Source organism: Tyto alba, unplaced genomic scaffold, assembly GCF_018691265.1.
Source record: "Tyto alba isolate M040663 unplaced genomic scaffold, T.alba_DEE_v4.0 Super-Scaffold_41, whole genome shotgun sequence".
In the NCBI taxonomy this organism is placed as follows: Eukaryota; Metazoa; Chordata; class Aves; order Strigiformes; family Tytonidae; genus Tyto; species Tyto alba.
In genome coordinates this window covers 4,678,284-4,701,077 of record NW_024881317.1, presented here as the reverse complement: position 1 = coordinate 4,701,077, position 22,794 = coordinate 4,678,284, and the positions used below count along the sequence as shown (strand labels likewise).

At 42.9% G+C, this 22,794-nt stretch overlaps 1 protein-coding gene across 4 annotated transcripts in view; it reads right to left on the bottom strand.

Annotated features, from left to right (window-relative positions):
* IGF1R (insulin like growth factor 1 receptor) overlaps positions 1 to 15,096 on the bottom strand; it is a 194,459-nt gene extending 179,363 nt beyond the window's left edge. Inside the window, exon 1 of one of the 4 annotated variants that reach the window (XM_032994257.2) lies at positions 14,135 to 15,096. In XM_032994257.2, coding sequence (XP_032850148.1) covers positions 14,135 to 14,237 — 103 coding nt within the window. In that variant the 5' untranslated portion in view covers positions 14,238 to 15,096. The remainder of the gene's footprint in view (positions 1 to 14,134) is intronic. The other 3 variants (XM_032994260.2, XM_032994256.2, XM_032994258.2) reach the window with 3 other exon arrangements.
* Between the last annotated feature and the right edge of the window lie 7,698 nt (positions 15,097 to 22,794).

Genomic DNA, 22,794 nt, shown 5'->3' with positions numbered 1-22,794 from the left:
TTCAGTAATTTTGGAATCAACAGGAAATGGAGATCAATTGTGATTTTACTAACTCAATAATGACTCATCACTCAACTCCCTTTAGTCTTCAAATTCGTCTGTGAAGAGACATGATAGCAAGGCCAAATTAAAAATAGCAAGTCTGGCTCGCACACAATTAACACTCACTTGTCCATCAGATTTGCCACGGATTGCAGCATATTCGAGCACCTTGCGATATCACCACATGATGACCAACTTCCTTACCTCCCTGTCAGATTCCAAATGCAGTTACAATTTGGCTTTCCTGGTTTAACCCGGAAGAATAACCAAGAAATAAAATTATATAAACCCATCGTACCACACTCTATAACATCCATCACAATTTGAATATGCCTAAATAAGAGTTAACTCTGTCTACCAGTGCCCCTAACTAGTAACAACGAATCTTCCATTCTTTATGAGAACACTCTCAAATCACTTATTTCTTTCTGCTTACATAACCTCCAAGCAAAAAATAAAAAACACTTGCATGAAATTAGAAGTCAATAAAAAACAATTATTTCATTTACAAAAATAGAAAATCATTTTATATAAACCACTTAACTGCATTCTTCTAAAAATAAATGTAATTACAAATCTAACATGAAATTATAACAGCATATATTAGGGAAAATGCCTACTGTAATTTAAATAAAATAAAAATAGTAAGGATATAATTTTCACAAAAAAAGTTTGGACTGGTGAATTTAGTGTTCAGTGCCCTCTTGGAGCCACCCTTTGCCAAAATGCTAAGATAGCTTTTCATTCAATAGCTATTTATGCAAGTGCCTCATCTTGGTTTACTCAAATGGTTCACTTCAACAAGCACTTAATCCCAAATTAAAAAGGACTCCTGCACAGAAACCTGTGAAGCAGTCAGTGGGCAAGATCTATTAAAAATCTAAACTTTTGAGAAACAATGGCAAACTATTTCTTCTGTTGATGTTTTTTTAAATCATGCCTGTCCATCATACTTGAAGTTTTAATTAAGTCTCAAAATTCAGATTTTCTGCATTTCAATTAAAATTCCATTTCCCATCCAAATAAAAAAATAACACAAATGAGAAGTAATCTACCAGAAAATACATCATTTGCCATTTTGTCACTTAAAAATGTGAAAACTAAGGATCTGAATAAACGTATCCAAGGCATCTAATTATTTACATGAATGTGTAGAAACAGCAAATGCTATCCACTGGCAAAAAAGCCTGTACTTTCCAAAAAGGTTTTATTTGCTAATCAAGGTGTTCTAACAGCTGTCAGCCAATAAAAAAAAAAATCCAACTAAAAATATGCAAAATGAGATTAAAACTGTTTATTTAAAGCAATCTCTTCCTGCTTGCTGTTTTAAGTCACTATGAAAATCACTCACTCCGTCTCAATTAAAAAAAAAAAAAAAAAAAGTAATATGCTAGTAGTGCTTTGAGGACTTCATACTAAAGAAGACATAAATTTGAAGGACAAATCGGACCAAAATTCACAACAGAAGGTTATGAAGCTATGTAGAGTTGTAGTGCCCAATGGAAGCATCAGAATTGTTAATTCTGTAAAACTATTATCTTCATCAAGCACTCAACCTACAGCTTTCACTGAAGCATGTCTTTGCTAAACAAACAAACTCACCATATTTCAATAAAAGTAATTCAGCTACTTTGAGAAGATGGCACTAATCCTCATGTTCACATTCACATCCATTTCAATACAAAGCCCCTGCCTTTGCCAGCAGCTGCCCCGTGCCAACAAGTGGTGGGCTGCGATGCTGCACCTCAGAGCTGATGCAGAGATACTTCATCCATGTACCGAATGCTCCCTAACCTGGAGGAAGTATTTCCCCTTCCAGTTCCAGAGTCCTGAGTGATGCATGGCTAAGTCACCCAAACCCACCTGTCATGGTACAGACGCAAAAAACAGAGAGTACTGCTCATTGGAGATCTGTGATAAAGCAAATGATTTGTTTTGCTTCTCCGTCACCCTGTTCTCATCCACAGGATCCCATCCCGCCCTTCCGTGAGCCAGTGTAACTCGTTAGTTAAATCAGCTCAGAGGAAAATGAACTCTTCCACCCTCCAAACATCTCAGCAGTTGCAACTGTGCAGAGCATCCCACAGACCCACAGCCTAACACTAGTTCATCTCTTTCTGGGCACCAGGCTCAACACCAACAAAGCCAACCTTGCAGTCATGCTCTTCTTCAACCAAGACATCAAGGAGCCACACAGTGAGCATGTGACACCATCGAAAGGTGGAGTATTGATGGAGAAGGAGAACAGAGGGAGACACAGCCAACCAGTGTATGTAGACATCTTAAATGGAGCATTCCTCCCTCCCCCTGAAAAAAAAATCAGTGGACGTGACAATTATATTCTTAGCGCCTCTGCTCTTCACTTCTCTCCCACCTGCTTCCCCCTATTAAATGGGATTCATATCACCTCATCTCACCAGGTCTGGGGGAAGCTGCGAGGGTGTTAAAGACGAACGCAAGGCATGAGACACTATGAGCAGTGACAGTCAGCCTGAAGTCAGCAGTGACAGTCAGCCTGAGGTCAGAACAGTATTTTGATATCGCAGTAAACAAGGCCTGCGCAACAAGCAAGAAACAGTGAATAGCTGCACACTTTTGGGAGCAGTTGCTCCTGAAGAATCAGAAGTCCTATGAAACCAACAGCATCCCAGCACATCCTCACAGGGAGGCCAAACAACACTCAAAACAACCGCAACTTTTGTTTCATTCTGACTGCATGTGACACTAGGTGATCTAAACAGTCACCTGTGAAGATCTGGGGTTTATTTTTAGTGTAATATACTATCTCCTTATCAGCCAGCCGATTCCAACAGCCCCATCCTCACACTTCTGCTACTTCGAACGCCTGACAATGCACAGCTTCCCAGTGAAAGTGCCTTCACCTGGATGAGAGTCACACGAGCATCTGAAGTCACGCCAGTGTTCTAAAAATGAAGCCCTTTAACTACCCCTCAAGGATAACATTTCTCTGTATTTTACAAATGGAGAGGGAAATACAAACACTCGGAGGAGGAATACAATTTCTTCCCAACCCTTGCATACTGTCAGCTTCTGAAGCACGAGATGTGTTCACTCCCTATTTTAGCATGCATGACTACCAATGTTGCTCACAAAAATTATCTGGTCCCTTTTTAAAATCCTGTATACAGTATTTAACTTCAGGCTTTTCTACCTCACTAGTGGATGGATAGAGGTGAATACACTGATCACATCTTGTTGAGCTTTAATTGCTGTTCATAAAAAAAAAAAAAAAAAAGACCCTTGCTCTCAATTTATACTTGTCAAATCAGTATTTAAATAAATCCAAATCTGGAAAGAAAAACAAATGTGAACACAACTGTGTGGCATTACAATACAACATCCAACTTGCCCATTCCAATTCTCTCGCTCCCGACACTGCAATGTATTGCAGACCAATTTAAAAATCAAGTCACCGATATCAACTACAAAAACACCAAGAATATTCTCAGACAATGTTGGCTTAGCCAGTGGAATGTGTAATTCTTGTCTTCGTACTATCACTTCCTTTCACGAAGAATACTGGAAATATTGTTTTGCCAGGTTAACTAACTCTGACTTCAATCTTGCTGACATTTCTTAAGTGTATCTGAATAATTCCATTCATATGCAAATTGTACAATAAGCTGTGAGTAGCAGCACTTGCAGAGACTCCCTCATAGAGATGAGCATTTACTCTGCCCAACTCTAACCTGCAGTGATGTATCTGAAAAGAAACAAGGCCCAAAAGGTACAGCCCCAGCAATTTACAAAGGGCATATTTTCAGCCTTGGTGCTGGTTTTTCCTTTTACTTTGTGGGATATTTTTAAGTATTAAACAGATGAAAGAATTGAGAACTGAGATTGCATCTGTTGCCATCACAATTTAACCACAGTCCATGTATTTATACAGTGGAATCTCCAAAATAACACTGCATCTGTTAAGATGACAGCGTTTTTCCATGGGCTGTGCTGTGTTATAGCGGAGTTACTCCAAAGCTATTGCTTTTGAAGTGCTGATTGCAAACCTCCCCAAATTCTTTTTGTAATCTTCCTCAAACGTGTTGAATTGTAAAGCTGTTGTTTCTCAATATGGCTTGGGAACAACAAAACCCTAACACATCTCATCAGTGGGCATTTGGCACTAAAGCCTTACAGCTAATGCAAGATACTTCTTTAAACAATGAACTACCAAGAGATACACAAACCACAAACCATGTAAAAACAGATGTTCATTTCACATGTGTTTCTGCTGAAGTCCAGAACCACCACCACATACACACACACTCAAACGCATGTCTCTGCCTTACTTGTGTAGGATAACAACTGAACCACCTTGAAAGGACCTTTGTTCATTCACTGGTAACACCAGTCACATTTCAGAACCACAACTCATTGAAGCATACACAAGCTTGAATTTTAAAGGGACACTCATAACCTAATTTAAGTATTAAAGACATATTATATGCCTCTTGCTGAGACACAATATCAATGAAAATATTTGTCCTCATAGTCAGCCTACTCAAATGTAACAAAAATACAAACATTTTATTTGTGCACAAACAAAAAAGGAAACAAACAAACAAACAAAACCTTCAGTCACTCCCAGACAGGACCCAGGCAGGCTCAAGTCAGTCTCAAACCAAGCCAAGTCTTGAGTTTGGAACAAACAGCGTGCTTTTCTTAAACCCCATTTTGGCTCTTTTGTATGGTAACAACTGCACAGACTCAACAACCATCATGGATGTAGCCACTGTAGCTGCAGGGGAACATCAACTTATTAAAACAAAATCTCCATATCCATGGTGCATGAGCAAACAGGACTAACATACCCTTTGACTTTCAGCATCCTCCTCCACACACAAATGGTCATATGTCCTACTGGTTTTCAACTTTGCTTCCCCTAGTCTTGCTGCCTCTCAGGTCCAATAAGAAGAGCAAAATATACATCATAACAGCAACTTATATGCATCTCAACAGAGCTACATGTTCATTCTCTCCATACTTCCCAGGAGACATGGCATTTGCAAGGGACCAATAAAATGTACATCCATCTCAAAAAAAAAAAGGAAAAAAAAATTATCCACAATAAACTAAGAGCTGATGTTAACTGCAGTCAATACAGAACCAGAGAGCCACAGGTGCTTCCACCTGCTGGGGATACAGAACCACCTGAGAGAAGCAGCAGCTGAAAACCCATCGTGGCAGCCAGACACCATCTCAATTCCAGTGGGCTCCCCACACCATCCCAGTGAGTCTGTGAACTCTTCACACAGTTTGTGCCATCATCATGTTAAGTGTCTCTCAACACTGGTTCTCAGGTAGAGCCACATGAAAGCTTAACAAGAACAACATACACTATTTAACTCCATTGGTATTTTGGAGGAAAAAAACAAATCCCCAGTGGGATACATGAAATTTGACTAGAGAAGACAACAGTAACAATTTAACTATACATCAAAAGCCCCGGGAGAAAATAACAATAACATAACAATAAAAGTGATTTCTACCCTGGCAAAAACCACAGGGGACAGGACAAACAAGGTATTTCCCATTGACATTTCAACTCTAACACTACAGCCAAATGTTACTCTAAGATAACCTGAGCAGGGCAAATATGTGTTTGTTCCTGCAGTACAGTGTCAGTGCCTTCACTCCTACAAGGGAGGTGTCTGCACTGTGCTTTTAAGCCTTTCAAGGTACATACTACTCTCACACAGAGGGACCCGAGGGGATGTGACAAGAGCGGCAGAGAAGCAAAATATACTATTTGTAAAAGGACAAAATGTAGAGACAACTCTAAACTGAAGACAATGCAAATAATAAGGAAACTACCCCAAGACCTTTCTCCAAAACACTGTACTTGTTTGATTAAGACTTAAGATTTGAACTACCAAACTCTATAAGAACACCTTCTACTTTTCAGGAAAACTTCAGAAAATTATTTTTGAGGGCTGCTCTATCACACATCATTTTAGGGTTTCTTCTACACTGTAAACTACTTTGGGAGCTTGCTTCTCAAATATAATGAGGTGCCTCTCTACAAAATCAGGAAAACCAGCACTGTGTCAATTAATGTTTGGGGAAGCTGTTTTTATATTGGAGAGATCTAGAATTCTTCTTCCCCACCAATAACCTTTCCCAAAGACATCAGCTCAGCTCTTGTGAGGTCTTCCTGTGCATACATATCCAAAAGACTTCAAGCTGAGTACTATGATCCATAAGCAAACCAGATATAGTGTCCAACTAAGTCTAAGAGAAAACCTCCTACCACCTTGCTAAAATGCCTCCTAGAAACCCACAGCAATGCTACCAAAAAAAAAAAAAAAAAAGTAAATAAAAGGCTATGATGCTACCTTACCAACACACAGCTACTAGCAGACCCCTTCAACTGCTGTGCTTACAGAAGTTTCATTCCATAAATACTCTCCATGTTTCAGCAGAAATGTGTATATAACTAAATACAAAGTGAGCACCTTAGTCCTCCCTGCCACTTCATCTCATCTGTCTTACATAAGAACTGCCACTATAACACAGTTTGAAGATAATGATGTACTCCGTACTTGAGAATCACACATTCAGCTGCAGCTACCTACTGTATTCCAGTAGTAACAAATGGAAGAGATACTTCAAAGAGCACATTATCCCAGCTCTAATTTATGCATGCTCCCTCTTACCATCAAGCCATTTATTTTAAACCTGTCAGATATACTTGTAATGCAGCATCATGAATAATTGAAAAAGTAATCTGTATAAACCAAGTTTATAAACTTAACAGCAGGTACAGTACCTTTCATTCAAGCAGACTGCTCTCTGATAAAGTACAAGGGATCTTTGACTACTTCAGCACGTATTCATTTCATGCATTCTGAACTTCTAAAAATTATTCCTTCATGCCTCCAATCAAACTCTCTGCTATTTGAACAGTATTGTATAAGGAGCTAACTTAAATTAGTGGTGTACTAATTTGTGAACTGTTCATACTAAAGGAAAAAACTATAAAGATTCTGGAAACAATCAGTAAAAATGACCCACCACCCATTCAACAGCAGGAAAAAAACACACATGTGAAGTTTGCCTCTAGCATTAAGAACTCTAATATTCTATTTTCCTGATGTCACATTCTGCCACTGCTTCCCCCCACGGGAAAAAGGGAATTTCAGCAAAGAACTCCAAAAAAAAAGCTCACCTTTTAAGAGAAAGTGTTTTGATCAGAGTGGATGCTCACAATTCCAAGTAAACAGAGCTATCTTTACAGCATGTAATGGCACCAATAAGAGGTTTGCAGATAACACTCACCCTGACTGGTCACAGAGCTATTTCAATAACATGTGCCTCACTGGCAACACATAGCTAACGAACTCATTAGGTCACTGGACTTGCCCAAAACACACATCTTCACAAACTAAGTATTTACAAAATCAGGACACACACCTATTTTATAAACTATTACAGTAAAGCACATACACGTGCAGTTCACCAATTTCCTGCTTAAAAAGTTTCTTACTTGTACAACGTATACTTCTTCTAAGTTGACAGAACAGCACAAAGTTCTTAAAGCACAACCTGGTTAGCACTTCTCTTCAGTGACAATCTTAACATGAATTATTGCTCCAAGGTATTATTAAAATGACTGTATTGCTACATACATTTGCTGTTTTACCAAGTCGCATATGTTTGCTGTTCTACCAAAATATTTACTAAGTGGATTTGTTTCTCTAGGGGAATAATCTTAGTACTTCATTGGGGTGTGAGGTCCCTTCTCACAGGGTAGATCAAAGATGACAGTCTCCCTGAAAAACTGTATGGGGAGAGTGACTGAAACAGAAGATATGAGCAGAAATAAACAGTTATTTCTGCTCATATCATCGAGTTTACTAAGAAAGAAGCAGAGTAATATGAAATGCACATGTCTATATTCCAAAGTTACTAAATAAATTTATATGACATTAAGGCTTATAAGTCATATGCAAATCAATCTGTAAATAAAGAAATAACAATTTTGCTCTTCAGCACATTTTAAATAACCTTGTGCCACTTCTTGAGGATATCAACATAGGACAAGATAATTGGTATCTTGGAAGATATCCTAAGGGAACTGCTCATATTTAGCATTTGCAAAGGTTAAAAAGAAAAACTTTCAGTGATAAATTCAAGTTAAACCTTCAAGATACACCACCATACTAACACTGTTTTGCCAGAATGAATCTCCTTAATTATTAAGCCAAACTATTATCAAACTTATTTAGCAAAAACAACAAGACCTGCCTAAAGGAACTAAAGCCTATTTTTGAGTTTGAAGACTGGGTACAGCTCTGCCTGTAGAGCACAGAAATACATGAATGAACACTGTATGTTGCCAATCATTTGCTGGTCTTCAAAGTTTGTCTCAGACAGTTCTGGACACAAAAAGACAAATATAGTACTACAGAAATCAGTCCAGATTGTACCTGTCATGGCTTGGCTAAGAGGGAAAAAAAAAACAACCCAAAAAAACACATACAAGACAGGCTGACTAACAACCGCAAATGTGTCTTTATCAACTACTGTTTGTTGAGTTCTGCTTTTGTACAATAAAAAAATTTTGAAACTTTTTTTTTTAAAGTGGCTTTCGTAAATCATAAAAACTAATCCAACTAACCTACACAAAGAAGCTGTCTATACAATTTACAGTGATAGAAAAATTATACACGTCAAATATATCAAAATACTAAAACAGTATTTCTACCTTTCAAACACATCATTGCATTCCTGAAGTCTTTCTGAACACAGAACTGTTAAAAGCAGCATGTTCCATTACCACTTAAGCCCAGAAACCTTAAAAACTCAACTTTGTCAGAAAGATCTGAAATAAACTGAAACTACCAATCTGCAACAACTTTAATTATGAGGCTCTTGAGACAATTACTCAAACTGCAGCTTTTTTTTTTAAATTTAGCATATACAATAGTTTTCAATAATAAACTGCAGTTTACCCATTCCTATGTGAGCACTCCCACATATAAATAAAAAACAGCTGCTACTTGATAACATCACAAAGCATTTCCAAATGCAAAAGCTTTACATTAAAATCCAAATAAGAATGCATTTCATTTCATAAAACAAAGTTTAAAAAAAACTTTTTCAGAAAGTTGTCACCACTTCTCAGTCATCACCTTTTCAAGAAAGTAAAATAATGCTCATGAAGTTTATTAAACTACAGATTATCTAGACAAATACTGTAAATTTTTAAAAATCATTTAATTCAATACATTTTGTAAGTTATGAACTTTACGGCCATTACAGATGATGAGCTAGGTAAGTTGTTTTCTGTGTGGGATCATAAAGTTAACGGCCAGTGTGAGAAAAACAGGTTTCCTGCATGTATTATTTCCTCTCTCCAAGTTCAGGACCATAAACAAACTTCTCTACAATGAAGCTTGTGGTAGCTCACAATTCACACAGATGGAATATACACACAATATAATTAATCATTTAACAAAACTGCCTCTTATAGTCTCGGTGAGTTAATAGTTCCGGTGATCACTGGTAAAATCTACCTCAGAGTTTAAAAAAAAAAAAAAAATTAAAAAAAAAAAAATGGAGGAAGAGGAAAAAAGCTTCCATTAAGCATGAATTGAAACTGTCCTTTAAAGCTAGCCGTTTCAGTCCGGAAATGTATTTTAATGCTAAATGTTAGATGCTTAAAAAAAAAAAAAATTCTCTTCACTGAAGACATTCACCTTCAAGAGTTTCTTACTAAAGGTCAGTTTAGCAGAAAATTAATCAGGATTTGAAACAACTTTTCCCAAAGTAATGTATACTGATAGAAATTAATTATTTACCAGTGAAAACAGATTCAAAAATCATCACATGGAAATTACTCAACACCAGATTTTGCGTGTGTATTTCAAGATGAGAACAATTTCAGTGTCACTGGAGTTCTGCTTTAACTATACTCTAGAATTAGTTTGAAGGAACAACTGGTCAGGGAAAAGCACACATAAAAACTAACACAACAGTTTATCAAATCTGAGTAATTTCCCAATTAAACTCAGTAAATCATGTCTTCTGTTGTACTGAATTTAAACTAAGTGATCTGTCTTCTCACTCTCTGTACCCCTTCTCCTCCTTGACTTCTCACAATTTACTGAAGAACAAAGTTAAAGTTCCTTCACTTCACACAAAGAAGAGTATTTCTCTCTTTCAAACGTTGGTTCAGCACTGGAACTTCTAACACACATCTTCTTTCCACACCCATTCCTCTGCTTTCTCACATTCTCAACACATTTTGCCTGATATTAGCTAAGTCACTACCATTTCCTAACCCTTTCAGTTTCTGAGTCATGCAAGCCTTTGCTCCAGTTCTGGTATGGAAACGCTTTGAAAGTACAATCTAACACAACCAAAAAAGTCCAAGTACTGCCTGGCTCACCGCTCCTTCCCAGGGACTCCCATCACCATCACTCCCCCAACACTTTCCTCCTCTCCTTTTTCTGGTGAACCCGGCTGACACCAGTTCCTTAAATGCTCTGGCATTTTCTATTCACAACCTCAATTAGAGAAGGAATTATCTAACTCCCAGTTAACAACATTCACTAACCACTAGGCGTATATGAAAACGCTGATGTGAAAGCTAGGTGTGTGTAACGCTGACACTCAGGAGGTCACGAGGGTCTTTACTAAGCAACCTGAGAGAGATTAAACACACAGCATGAGCTACTGTTTATTAACATCAGTAACATAAAATATAGCCTGGATAGACAAACAAAAGCTCAGAGCTAACATGAACAGATTCATCAAGATATCTATCAGTCTGAAGTATTATTTTATCTAAATGTTTAACCCATTCCCTTCTAGACATTCCCTTTCTAAATGTACACAAGGGTGAAAATCAAAACCCTGTCATGCTCCAGGTAGAAAAGGAAGAAAACACCACGTTTAGGCTTCATCTTAAACCCACCCCCAGGATGAAATAGTCTCCAGCAGTTGCAGCTTTACACATCAAATGCACTGTTACACCAGCACATATTTCATCGTAAAGAAGGGTATTTTTATTTTTCTGCTGTTCTAACAAAATCTCAAGAAATTATCAGAATTTGTAAATGACTGGTTTTGATTCAGAAGCTTTCCACTGAAGCTACCTGCATTTTAAAGAGGTTTCTGTCATATAACCACAAACAGATTTCATATAATTTAGCATTAAAGGGATGGGTCTCTCCCCTCCAGTTGTAACTCCTTTGTATTCCTATTTAGGAATGCCTTGCTTGTTTGACCGAAAATGGAAGTGCCTTTTAGCTACGACACAGTATATATGAAAAACAAATAAAAATTAAGATTAATCTTCCTTCCACTATTGTGGGGAGAGAAAAGAATATGAAGAGATGCAAAACATCTGCTCTGGAGATCATTTTTCCCCCTAACAGCAAAATTCTTTCAGCAATAACTCATGAAAACAAAGGCTATTAAACTGTAAACTACAAAGACGATCGATTAGAGACAGTATTCAACTAAGACAAGTTTTTCAGCATATCTTCCTATATTTAAGTGCTTAGATCTTCTTCAGAAGAAGATATTTCATTTGGGAGGTTCTTAATTGGGTCATTTTAGCTAAGTGGCAACCACAAACACTTCAGAGGACTGGAACCCAAAATCCTAACACACTGTTCCTTCATTATTTTATTGCCAGAGCTGGGTGAGCATTTTTATTTGAAGGTGTTTTGTACCAGGTAAGGCAAGGAAAAAAAAAGTAAGCACGTATCCTAGCAGTTTGAAGACACACCAGATCACCTCCTCTCCTGTTCTGTTTCTTCATGCTACTCAGTCCTTTGTAAACCCTTTCCTGAAGAAGGGCACTGGGGCTTTGTTTTTAAACTTAGAGATTAATCTTCCCTCTTGAAAACAGCTCTAGCTAAAAAGTTCAACTCGTGGAAGTAAGACTGCAGCTCTCCAGTCCTAGCTGGCCCTGCCACTACAACGCAAAAGCCTAAATTGGGCCTTAATTTGCAAGGAGTTAATTGGCATTCACTGGCTAATGAAACACAGTATTACTCAACACATATTACAGACTGCATCTCTGCGCTTCTTACTTTATTTTTTTATAGCTAGCCTCACTGTCAGTACATCCAAAGAACTTTCCCTTCTTTTTAACCTGAAATGACTACATTTAGAAAAACGTTTCTAGCTCCTACATTCTTTACATTTAAAATGGAGAAAACTGATCTCTCCATTCCTTCTCTCCAACAACGCGTATCTTTTTGAAAGTGAGAAGCCCACAGCAACAGCTCCAGGAGTATGCTGAAAAACACACAGTGGCAGAAATTAAAGCATCGAGATGCCGTACAGAAACATCCCTGTTCCTGCAGACGCCAAAAAAGAGCGAGAAGTTTTTTAAAATGGTTGGGCTCCAAGGCACAATTACCACCTCCCTGCCTACAGAGATACTCCAGAAAACAAGGGAAGGCTCATTTCATGCAAGAGAGCCTCAATCCAGCCAGAGTCCGACATAGGAGAAGAAAACTGATCAGCACCGGGATTAATATGGTGATGATTGCAGTCTAATCAATTGGAGCGCCAGCCATCCCTGCCCCCTTTATTTCCCCCCTGCGCCCGGAGGGGGCGGGCACTGCAATATAATCACAGGTTTGAAACGCACAAAGTCAGGGTTTTTGCAACTCCCAAGCCAGACAGACCGACGGACACCGCGATCCGCAGCCGAGAAGCGGCAGGAGGGATCCCCGCATCTCCGGGCGCTGGGGACCCGGCTGCGCGGTCGCGCACAATGAACCACGTTTTCCTCGGTGCAGCACTGGCACACACGGAGGAAGCAGCTCGCACGCTGCTAAGCCAACTGCACAAACCTTAATGCTAGATGCAACACGCAGCTGCTTGAAAAACAAAAAAACAAAAAAAAAAAAAAATCACCTTTAAGAATACAGCCCACCCGGCCATCAAACGTTTCTGTTTTGGCACAAACGTAAAGTAACCAATCTAGAAATAAATTGGGAAAAAAAAAAAAAAATAAAAACAACAGCAGACTGTGACCTTTAGATTGCGGGATGCCACCGTAATTCTGCACCCCGAGCAGAGCGACTGAAACCCTTCCTCGGCAGTAAAGCGGCAATAAAAGGCAAGGCGCTTATTTCCAGGAATTCTTCACTCACTGTGGCAGGTTATTGCATACAGCCTCTAAATATTGACAAAGATCAAGCTCTTGCCATGCGGGGAAAGAAAGCACAGTTCTTCCCAGCCTGCAAGTGTTTACTACGCAGCTCGCAGCCCTGGCCGCAGAGGTCTAAACACTGCGCCGGGCTCTGGAAGGGGGGGGTCGGAGTAGTAACGCGGGTCAGGTGGGGGGAAACACAAAGGAGGGGACGGATGGGCATCGCGACCCCCTCCTCCGGCGTGGGGGGCTGCGGCTCTGCCAACCCCGCTGTGTAAAACCAGCCAGCCGCCCCCCGGGGGAAAGAAGGGACGGGAGGGAGAGGGGGAGACGTGCAGCCCCGGGGTTGTTAAACGTGGTGGAGGAGCAGACGCGTAGCAGGAGGAAAACACGCACATCCCCCGCGGGCAGGGGCGAAATCCGCTCACCGCGGCGGGAAAACGGCGCCCGCGCCCCGGGAGCCCCTCGCTCCCCCCGCCCCCCCCCCCCCTCACCCGCACAGGGAGCCCCTCACACCCACCCTCAGCCTCTCACGCCCACGCAGGGAGCCCCTCACACCCACCCACGCACAGGGAGCCTCTCGTACCACCACCCACACGCACAGGGAGCCCCTCACTCCCCCCCCCCCTCAGCCCCTCACACACTCCCCCTCACACCCACTCATGCACAGGGAGCCCCTCACACACTTCCCCCCCCCAGCCCCTCTTACACACACACACACACACACGCAAAGGCAGCCCCTCATACACACACCCCAAGCCCGTCACACATATCACCTACACACACACAGGGACCCCCCTCACCGACCTCCTCACACAGGGCCCCCCCAAACCCACACGAGCAGCCGTCGCCCTCACATCCCCACACACACACACACACACACACACCGGGCTCCCTCGCACGGCCCGGGGGCCCCTCGCCGACCCCCTCGCACCCCCCCCGACCGACACGCACCGTACTCACTTTCCCCATTTGTTGGCCACAGACAAAGTGCGGCGAAGACGAGCAGAAACCCCCAGACGACGGCGAGGGACCCTCCTCCAGCGCCAGACTTCATTCCTCTTTTTTTAATTGGACAAAATCCCCCTTTCCGAAAACAAAACAAAACAAAAAAAGTCCAAAATTGTTCGCTTTCTTTTCAGTCCCCGTCCTCTAAAAATAACGAAGGAGGCAAAAGGCAGACGAGAAGCGGGGCAGGATAAATAAATCCACGTTGCCTCAAGAAACGAAAAAAACAAGACCCTTCGGTCTGGCAAACCGGAGGGTTTTTGAGGTCCCTGGGTGTTGATCTTCCGGAGCAACCACACCAAAAATACACAGATATTCAAGATGTATTAACGGCAACAACAACAAGGCATGAAAGCCCCGGGGCGACGCTGTCTCTGGGGCGGCGGGGCGGGCTCCGGGGCGGCGGGGCGGGGGGCGCCGCCGTCTCCCCTCAGCGCTGGCTGCAGCGGTACATCGTGCACAGGAGTCGCAAACATGAGGCACATCGGGGCTGGCAGTCTGCATCTTCAACCTCCATTTTCAAACACCGCACACAGAGGCAGCGCGCAGACACACACAGAGAGAGACACAAAAACTGGGAGGGCTGCGGAGGGGAGGGTGGTGTTGGGGGGGGGGGGGTGCGACCCAGACAATCTTATTACAAAACAACAACAGCTTCTCCGTCCCTCCGCGGGGGGACGGGGCTGCCCTGGTGGGATCCCCCCGACTCCTCTCCCCGCTCAGCGGGGGAGAATGGGGGGGTTGGGGGGGGGGAAAGCAGAAAAACCGCCCCACGCACAACCACCACCCACAACAACAACAACACAAGTCCGGCTGGCTGCAGAGGCTCGAAATGCGGAATTTGGAACGAAAATGAATTAAAAAGGCTTCCCCCCTACTCCTCCTCTTCCTCTCCTCGGCGCCACTGCCACAGGCTCCTTCTCAAAAAAGAAAAAAAAAAAAAAAAAAAAAAAAGAAAAAAAAAGGAAATCCAGGACACACACACAAAGCAGCAGCAGGGCGAGCGGAGCAGCTCAGCACCCCGCCTCCTCCCCCCGCAGCTCTCCTCCTCGCATCCCTCCGAGCCGCCTTGCCATCGCGCCGGGGGCGGGGGGGGGGGGGGAAGGACGACGACAACAACAACAACAACAAAAACCACCCAGCGAATTTGTAAATCCTTTTCCTTTTTTTTTTTTTTCTCCCCCTTTTCTCCCTCCGCCTCTGGGTGTGCGCGCGCTGCAAACCTTCCCCTCGCGCTGCCCAGCCCAAGGAAGGGGGAGGGGGAGCCGCGAAGAGGTGTGTGTGTGTGTGTGTGTGTGTGCGCGTGTGTATGTGTGCGTGTGTAAGCCGGGAGGGGGGGCGGCGGGGAGGGGGGGGGGGGGGACGAGGAAGGCGATCCGGCTTGCTGAAGGTCAAAGCCCAGGAGCTTGTTGCGAAGGGTCTGTAATTCCTCCGGGGAGGGAAAGGAGGGGGGGGAAGGGTCTGCTGCTCCTCCCAATTAATTCGCCGCTCGCTCGCAGCAGGGTTTGCAGCGCTCTGCTGCCGCGTCTCCTCCTCCCCCCCCCCCCCCCCCCCCCCTTATCCTCCTCCTCCTCCGCGCTGGCTCCCTGTGCACGACGGAGAGTGAACGCTGGTAAACAAGAGCCTCGCCGTCGCTCCGCCGCCGCGCCAGCCGCCGCCGCCGCCGCCGCTGCTTCTCCTCTCTGCGGCCGCACGGGGACGGGGCTCGCGCCCGCCGCCTCCCGCGCGCGCGCACGCGCGCACGCACGCGCCCTCTCTCGCGACGGAGGCTGCGCGCGCGCGCGCTCCCCCCCCCCCCCCCCCCCCTCCGCCCTCCCCTTCCACTCCACCCGCCGCGGGCTCCCCTCGCCCAGGCGGCGGCGGCGGCGGCAGCGGCGCGCGCGGAGGCGGCGGCGGCGGCGGCGGGGCGCGAGGCAAAAGCCGGAGCGGAGCGGGACGGGGCGGGGCGGCCACCGCACCGGGCAGGGCCGAGCCCGCCGTTCGTCCTTGTGCCTCGGCTCCGGCGTCCGCGCTGACGGGGGCGGAAAGGGAGAAGGAGGCGGCGACGCAGCCCTGATGGCTGCCCCGAGCATCGGGGGGAAAGCGCGGCGGGAGAGCCAGCGAGCGACCCCCTGCTGGTGGAAACACCTCTGCGTTCTTCACAGATTAAAAAAAAAAAAAAAAAAAAAAAAATAGTAATAAAAAGGAAAGGACCGAGTTAGGAGAAAAGACAAACACGTAGCTTTGATTTTCTGTTTGTTTATTTGCTGCGTTTAATTGCAGTTGCTGCTCGGGGTTGGGCACCGGAGAGCGCAGGCAAAGGGCTGAGCCTGAATCGCGCTGCCCTCAGGGATGCGGTTCGGGCAGGAGCAAGGGAAAGGGGTGCAAGGCTTGGCTCACCTGAGGGAACAAGCAAAAATGGAACGTGTCCCCTTCCATACACAGATCTTCAGTGAATACTTCAGTATTTTCTGTTCCACCCGCATTTCTCCACTGTTCACTAGTCTCCTATAATGACATTGTACGCCCGGGCCCCAAATGGGGAGAGACAGGATTAGTTGAAGCAGAAAAGCTTTGGGCTTTTCGGAATCGGAAAACGTGGGCCGTGTTCCCGCTGTTTCGCCAAAGCTCGTAGTAGCCATGCTGCACGGCATATGGATGTCCTGAGTAATCACAGATTTGTTGCAGTACTTTGGCATTGGGAGATATCAAAATGATGCTGAGGTATAAGAAAGCAGGCATCTGTGAGCATTGGCTATAGTCTAGGGGTTTTTTTTAAAAAAAAAAGCTGCATTAAAAGATATGCAAATGTCACATTATTAATGCAAATGTCAAAATTAAGTTTTTACATTTAAACCTAAATTATTATTGAACATCTTGTATTACAGCAGCCTCCGGTTCTTTACTACATCATTTTCCACAACCGTATACATGTTTTTCTTCCTGTAGTTTCTCCATATACTTTTACACCATTTATCTTGTCAGGATGGTCCAGTATTATTGCCTTAGTTGCTCATTACCCCTTCAGAAATGTGAAAAGGCTTTATTCTGCATCACAGAAGTTAGGGGGGAAATCATCACTGAGTACGACAGGCAGGATTGCCACACATGCACACGTATCCAGGCCTGCGTCAATAATTCAGGAATAAGTCAAAGCACGGGTGCTTGTCCATTTGGATGGTAGCACAGCCCTCTCGAGGTTCATTGGAGGAGAATCAGGCATTTATGTATAAAACTGTCCTGGACTACCATGAATGTGTGTACCACAAACTTTATCAGCTGCACACAGGCTTTCAAGGCTTCAGTTAAATTGGACCAGAAGAATATTAATGTCCAGTAAATTTTTACTATTGCTCTGTACAGCTGTATCTAATACTAGTGCTGGATACAGAGGGGAACAAGTGTCCCTTCTGTGTGTATTATGGCATTGGTGCAGCTTAAATTGTAATGTGTTATTTACAAATTAATGTATTGTTGTCTAAAGACAGAGCTGAAGAGGGAACTGGGCGTCTATCATTTATCATTCTGCTGTCATAAAGAACTTTTATTAATGTAAAAATAGCCTTTCTTTCATTACTTTGACGAATAGGGTACGTCATGGACAAACACATTGTACTGGATGCTGTACAAGCAGAGAACAAAAAGATGTGCTGTGCCCCCAAAGAGCTTACAGTCTCATATAAACACGGTCCTATAGGTGTTGCAACTTACTTTGATTCTGGAATCTGTCAGATTCTTTTAAAAGACAATAAATTATAATAACAGCACAGTGTTGAACTGGAGGAGGTCGTAGTGCTCTCCATCCTCCCAAGCTGCCAATGTAAAATTCATGATTTGGAATTATTTGGCTGGATTCTGCCAGAACATCTTTACCTTTTAGGCTACGGAGGTATACGGGAAGAAACCCTTTTCCTGGGAATGCCAAGATGCCCACAGCTCTGTATTCTTAAGAGGGTTAAGAGGAGAGTTGTGCCCAGCGTGTTCAGCTTTCCTTACCCTTTCACGTGTTTGGCAGCTTTCAGTGCCAGGCATGCACATACACATGCTCAGCTTCAGTGCACACTTTTAATTAGCTTCGGCTCCTGTATGTTAGCATCTTTTTTCAAGAGCGGTCCTGTTATTTTCAGTGGAAATATTTAAGTCAGGATTTTTCAGTGTGTACAACCATAGCATGGTCATATCTTTGACTACGAAAACCTCAAGCAAACTGTACTACATGTACCATCTGCAAAATTAACAAGTTGTAATTTGGACAAATTCAAGTTAATTTTCATGGTAATGTGCAAAGGTGCTTCACGATGAAATATATTTCCTCATCAATACTCTGTGCCTCTGCTTTTATCTATAGACCTGCACAAAGGATGTTGATATAAACGGTGAGAAGTTTTCATTTAGCAGGAACCCAGATCTGGCGTCCTATTCCAGGCTGAACAATACTAAGATCCCAAAAGCAGCTTGTATAGCTTAAGCCTTTCTTTGGATCAAGAAGTGATTAAAAATGTTTTGTTGGAACTTTATCACAAGACAACAAAACTGACTGGATATAAAAATACCCAGGCAGAAAGGGAAATGTTTCAGCCAATGGATTAAGTTAGGTGGTCAAAATTCCTATAGATCGTGGTCTCTCCAAGTCCTTCTGAATACATAAAGGATGTGTTAGGAGAAGACTTCCCAAGTTGTGGCCATTTGCAATCTTTGCTGAAATTTGGTGAAGCCATCCCTCCATTTTTTTCTAGCCTGTTTATTTTGTCAGTCATTCTCCCATTTTAAACCTTGTTTCCCTTTTTCTGCCCACTGCATCGTGCCCAACAGCTCAGCCATAAACTGCAGCAGTCACTGTTCAGCCATTATCGCCTAGAAATTCACTGGGATCCCGATCCTTGGCAATGGCTCCTACATGATGCCACCAATAATAAATAAAACATTTTAAAAATAAGGTAATCACTGTTCAATGTATATTATATCTAGATTGTGCAAAGTTTCTTTTTGCACATAAAGTCTAAACTATAATTTTCATTAGTGTAAGAGTTTTGTCATGACTTGATCTTCCCTGATGGTAGAAAATTACTTTCTTCTCTGTCCTGTTGGTTCTACAATCGTTCCTCCTCTCTGTTTGCCCTGAGCTTCACGACTCCTGTTTTTCCACTGCTGGTTTATGGACCTTGAGATAGACAGATGGACAGAAAGAAACACATGAATACACACACACACACACTTTACCCTCTAGAGTGTGATGCCGAATGCCACCAGCATACCTGTGTCCTGTTTAAAATGCCGCTTAAGTGGAAAATTCAGGAAGTGTGGCAGTAGGGATGAAACAACGCGGTTAAAACAACCACTGACCCTGGTCTCTCAAAACATATATCTGCCCAAGGCAAATATCCTAATACTCAGCCATATTTTAATTTTAACAGCAGCCTTACCGCTGCTTTCTGGGGCCACCACTGGGGAGAAAGAGGCCTCACTATTTTCCCTGCCTCAGTGCTCATACTCTGCATAGGCTTGACTAGACTTTATTTTGGCTTCTGCAATGCTTTCAGGGCAGACTGACCTCTTTACCAGACGCGGGCTTGTCATAACCTTTAAGCATCTGAACATTTTGTATTACCGACATGAGGGAGTAGTTGAAATTTATTCTCCTGCCTTCTCCAACCGTGTCAGCTCCTCGGGACAAAGGTCAGCTGTCACAGAGCATTGCCTGTGTCTGCTTGAGGTGGTGCTTCTTTGAAGGTCTCTGCAGCTCCTTGCACGGCCTTTGCCACGCTCCCAGCAGCAGAGAGCACCCACCGCAGCCACCTCCTCTTCTCCAGGGGCTCCTAAGGTTGCCAGCTCACTTTGTTCAGGCTCCGTTTCAGGCTGAACGCTTTTGTTGTAGGTAGGTGTGAGTAGGTAAGTGTGCTGTGTCAGAATTATGTCTGGACGAGTGATATATTTTTTACAGAACTTGGGTGTTATTTGTACGTGCAACGGACACATACAAATCCTTGGACATCACTCTTTTTCCCCAAAAATCTCCACTTATAAACTGTGTTTTATAGGGTCATAACAACCATGTCTGCCATGTTTTGGGACTTTTTTTCTGCTGCGAATTGCATCATGTACCAGTGACCTTCATGGGCTCCTGACTGCAGGAAAATCCTCAGTCTCCTCTTGGCAAGGGGACAGGAGGACAGCACACACTCAGATGGATGCTGGGTGGGCAGCTTACCGTTAGCTCCTCGGCAGTGCTCAAGGTGTCTGTAGAGCCTCTCCATCCACCGGCCATCTTTTCTTTCCCAGATCTGCAGCACTGGGCAGGATTTGGGTAGAAGTAACCATCTCCCCGTAACAGCGAGAGGGCTGAGCAGAATCCCTGCAGCTGCAGGAGACCAGCCTCTTAAGACAAATGGAGGGGAAGAAAAGAAAAAAAAAAGACTGAACATGTTTGATGTGTGCAAGACTTCAATACTAGAGTACTAATCAGCTAGACCCAAATGAAGTACACTTCTTTGGCTCTGGGTGATTTCCAATTCTGGCCCTAATACTACTGCAAACAGTGGCTCAAGATGGGTCCCTTCTGGAGCAAATAAAAAGCAGAAGGGAAGAAAGGGTATTGTTTATTACTTCTTTCCCATACACGTCCCTCTTTCAAACAAAGAAGTATGCAGTTACATGGACGATTTAAGGGCAGCAACTGAGCAGGAATAACTATAAAATTCATGTTTTAATAACAACAACAATAATAAGCACACAACAGCATTTATAACCCTAGTTACAGGCCTGAGCTATCATATCCATAGCAACTGCAGCAAGCGGTGAATGCCATATATTTAGAGTTCCCGTGCACCTGCCTAAAATAGCCACCGATAAATTATGCTGATGTTTGTGCCTTTTTGACAGCGATTTAAAAGGCTGTCGATGCACTCTACAGTCGCGCCCAGCCTTCGCGGCGCGGCACAGCAACGGTAATTTCACTTCCCTACCGAACCTCCGCGTTCTCATGTTTGTCTCCCCTTCCGTGTTTTTGAATGTGACAAATTAGTCAAAAAAGACACCTCGAAGGTAAGCGTGACGGCGCGAGTGAGCGATAGGTGCATGGGAACAGCTGCCGCTTGCTTCCAACGTCTGTCGGCTTCCCCGCTCCGGCACCACGGCTGTCAAAACGTGCCTAACTGTTAATGTATTGAATTAATAAACTGTTGCAAGTAATTAGGGCTCTATCCTGTCCCTGTTGCAGACGGTGGCAACGTGATCATGCTGTATATTAATTGCATGTGCGTAAATAGTTTGCAAAGAGTTAATGAATGACTGAGAGGTGTTTGAATACATGGCTAGTCAGTTGTGGAGATTGTTACAGAGTCCAACAGGTCAATCGCGTGCCTGTAACCGTGGCTTATAAGCATCTACCAGACCATCTGTTGATGTGCTTATTACATTTTATAACACAAACTCCTGATGTCTGCAACATGCTTATAACAGCTATTAATATTGCATTATTAACTCTTCCGAAACAACATATATTTTAACTTTAATATGTAAAAATAGCAGCAAGAATTCCACCAACCTAACTAGGAGAGGGATCAGACTTTTACCTTATATAGTGGGCAGAAAGGATCTGTGCCTACTATATTATATGATTTTTGCTTTGAGAACTTTGGGTTTTCACCTCTTAAACTCTGGATATACATGGATCCCACTGAACATAAACCGGGCCCACCTGGGTGCCGACGCAATGCCAACCCACGGCAGACCCATGGTGCTGTAATCCTATCAATACCTGGAAGAAACTTGCTGCATTTTCCAGTTGAATAGCAGCATCCATCCCCAGATCTTGAAATGAGTTTATAGGCAATTAAATGTCACAGTTCATTCATAAGGAGGATAATTGTTGCTACTGGGGAGAAAGAAACACAGGTGCAGATTGACTCTAGTGACTTTAAGCTCGTCCCTTTTACTTGCAGAATAATTAAAAGGACCATGAATGCTTCTAGGTTTTTTGGGGGTTGTAGTTTTTTAAACCTCGGGTATACAGTCACTTCTTTAAAATAGATTTCAAAATAAACTTCTTGTTTCTCTCTGTATTTGCAATTGACTCCAGATGGACCTGGATATATGAAAATTAGGATTATTTGTTCTAGTTTGGCAGAACATATAAATAGAACCCAAAATAAAGTCAGTAGTGGGTTAAATTATGTACAGTAGGTATTCATTTATACCAAATCTTTGATAGAGTTCTATTCAGAACAAAAAGACCTAAACATTACACATGCACAATACATACAAGAATGTATGTTTTCATTTATTCATGCTTCCATCGGTTCAATGACATGCTAGAATCAAAATTCCTTCAAAACTAATGAAATCCAAACTATCTTGCATTTGCAATAAGAAAGAGAACCGTTTCTTTAAGTAGATTATGGAAAAGCACAGCCTTAAAACAAATAAATTGGATCTCCCGAATAAAAAGCAAAAAAAATGTTTCTGAAAATTGTTGAAGAAAAAAAAAAACTGACTCCTTGGTTGAAATAGGATTTTTGAGTTCCTATAAAAGCCAGAATTGGGCCAGGTGTTTTTTCAAAGAGATCAAATTATCATTAGATTTTAGGGTAAATTAATGTACAACTGTGAATGGCTACATATACATTTAA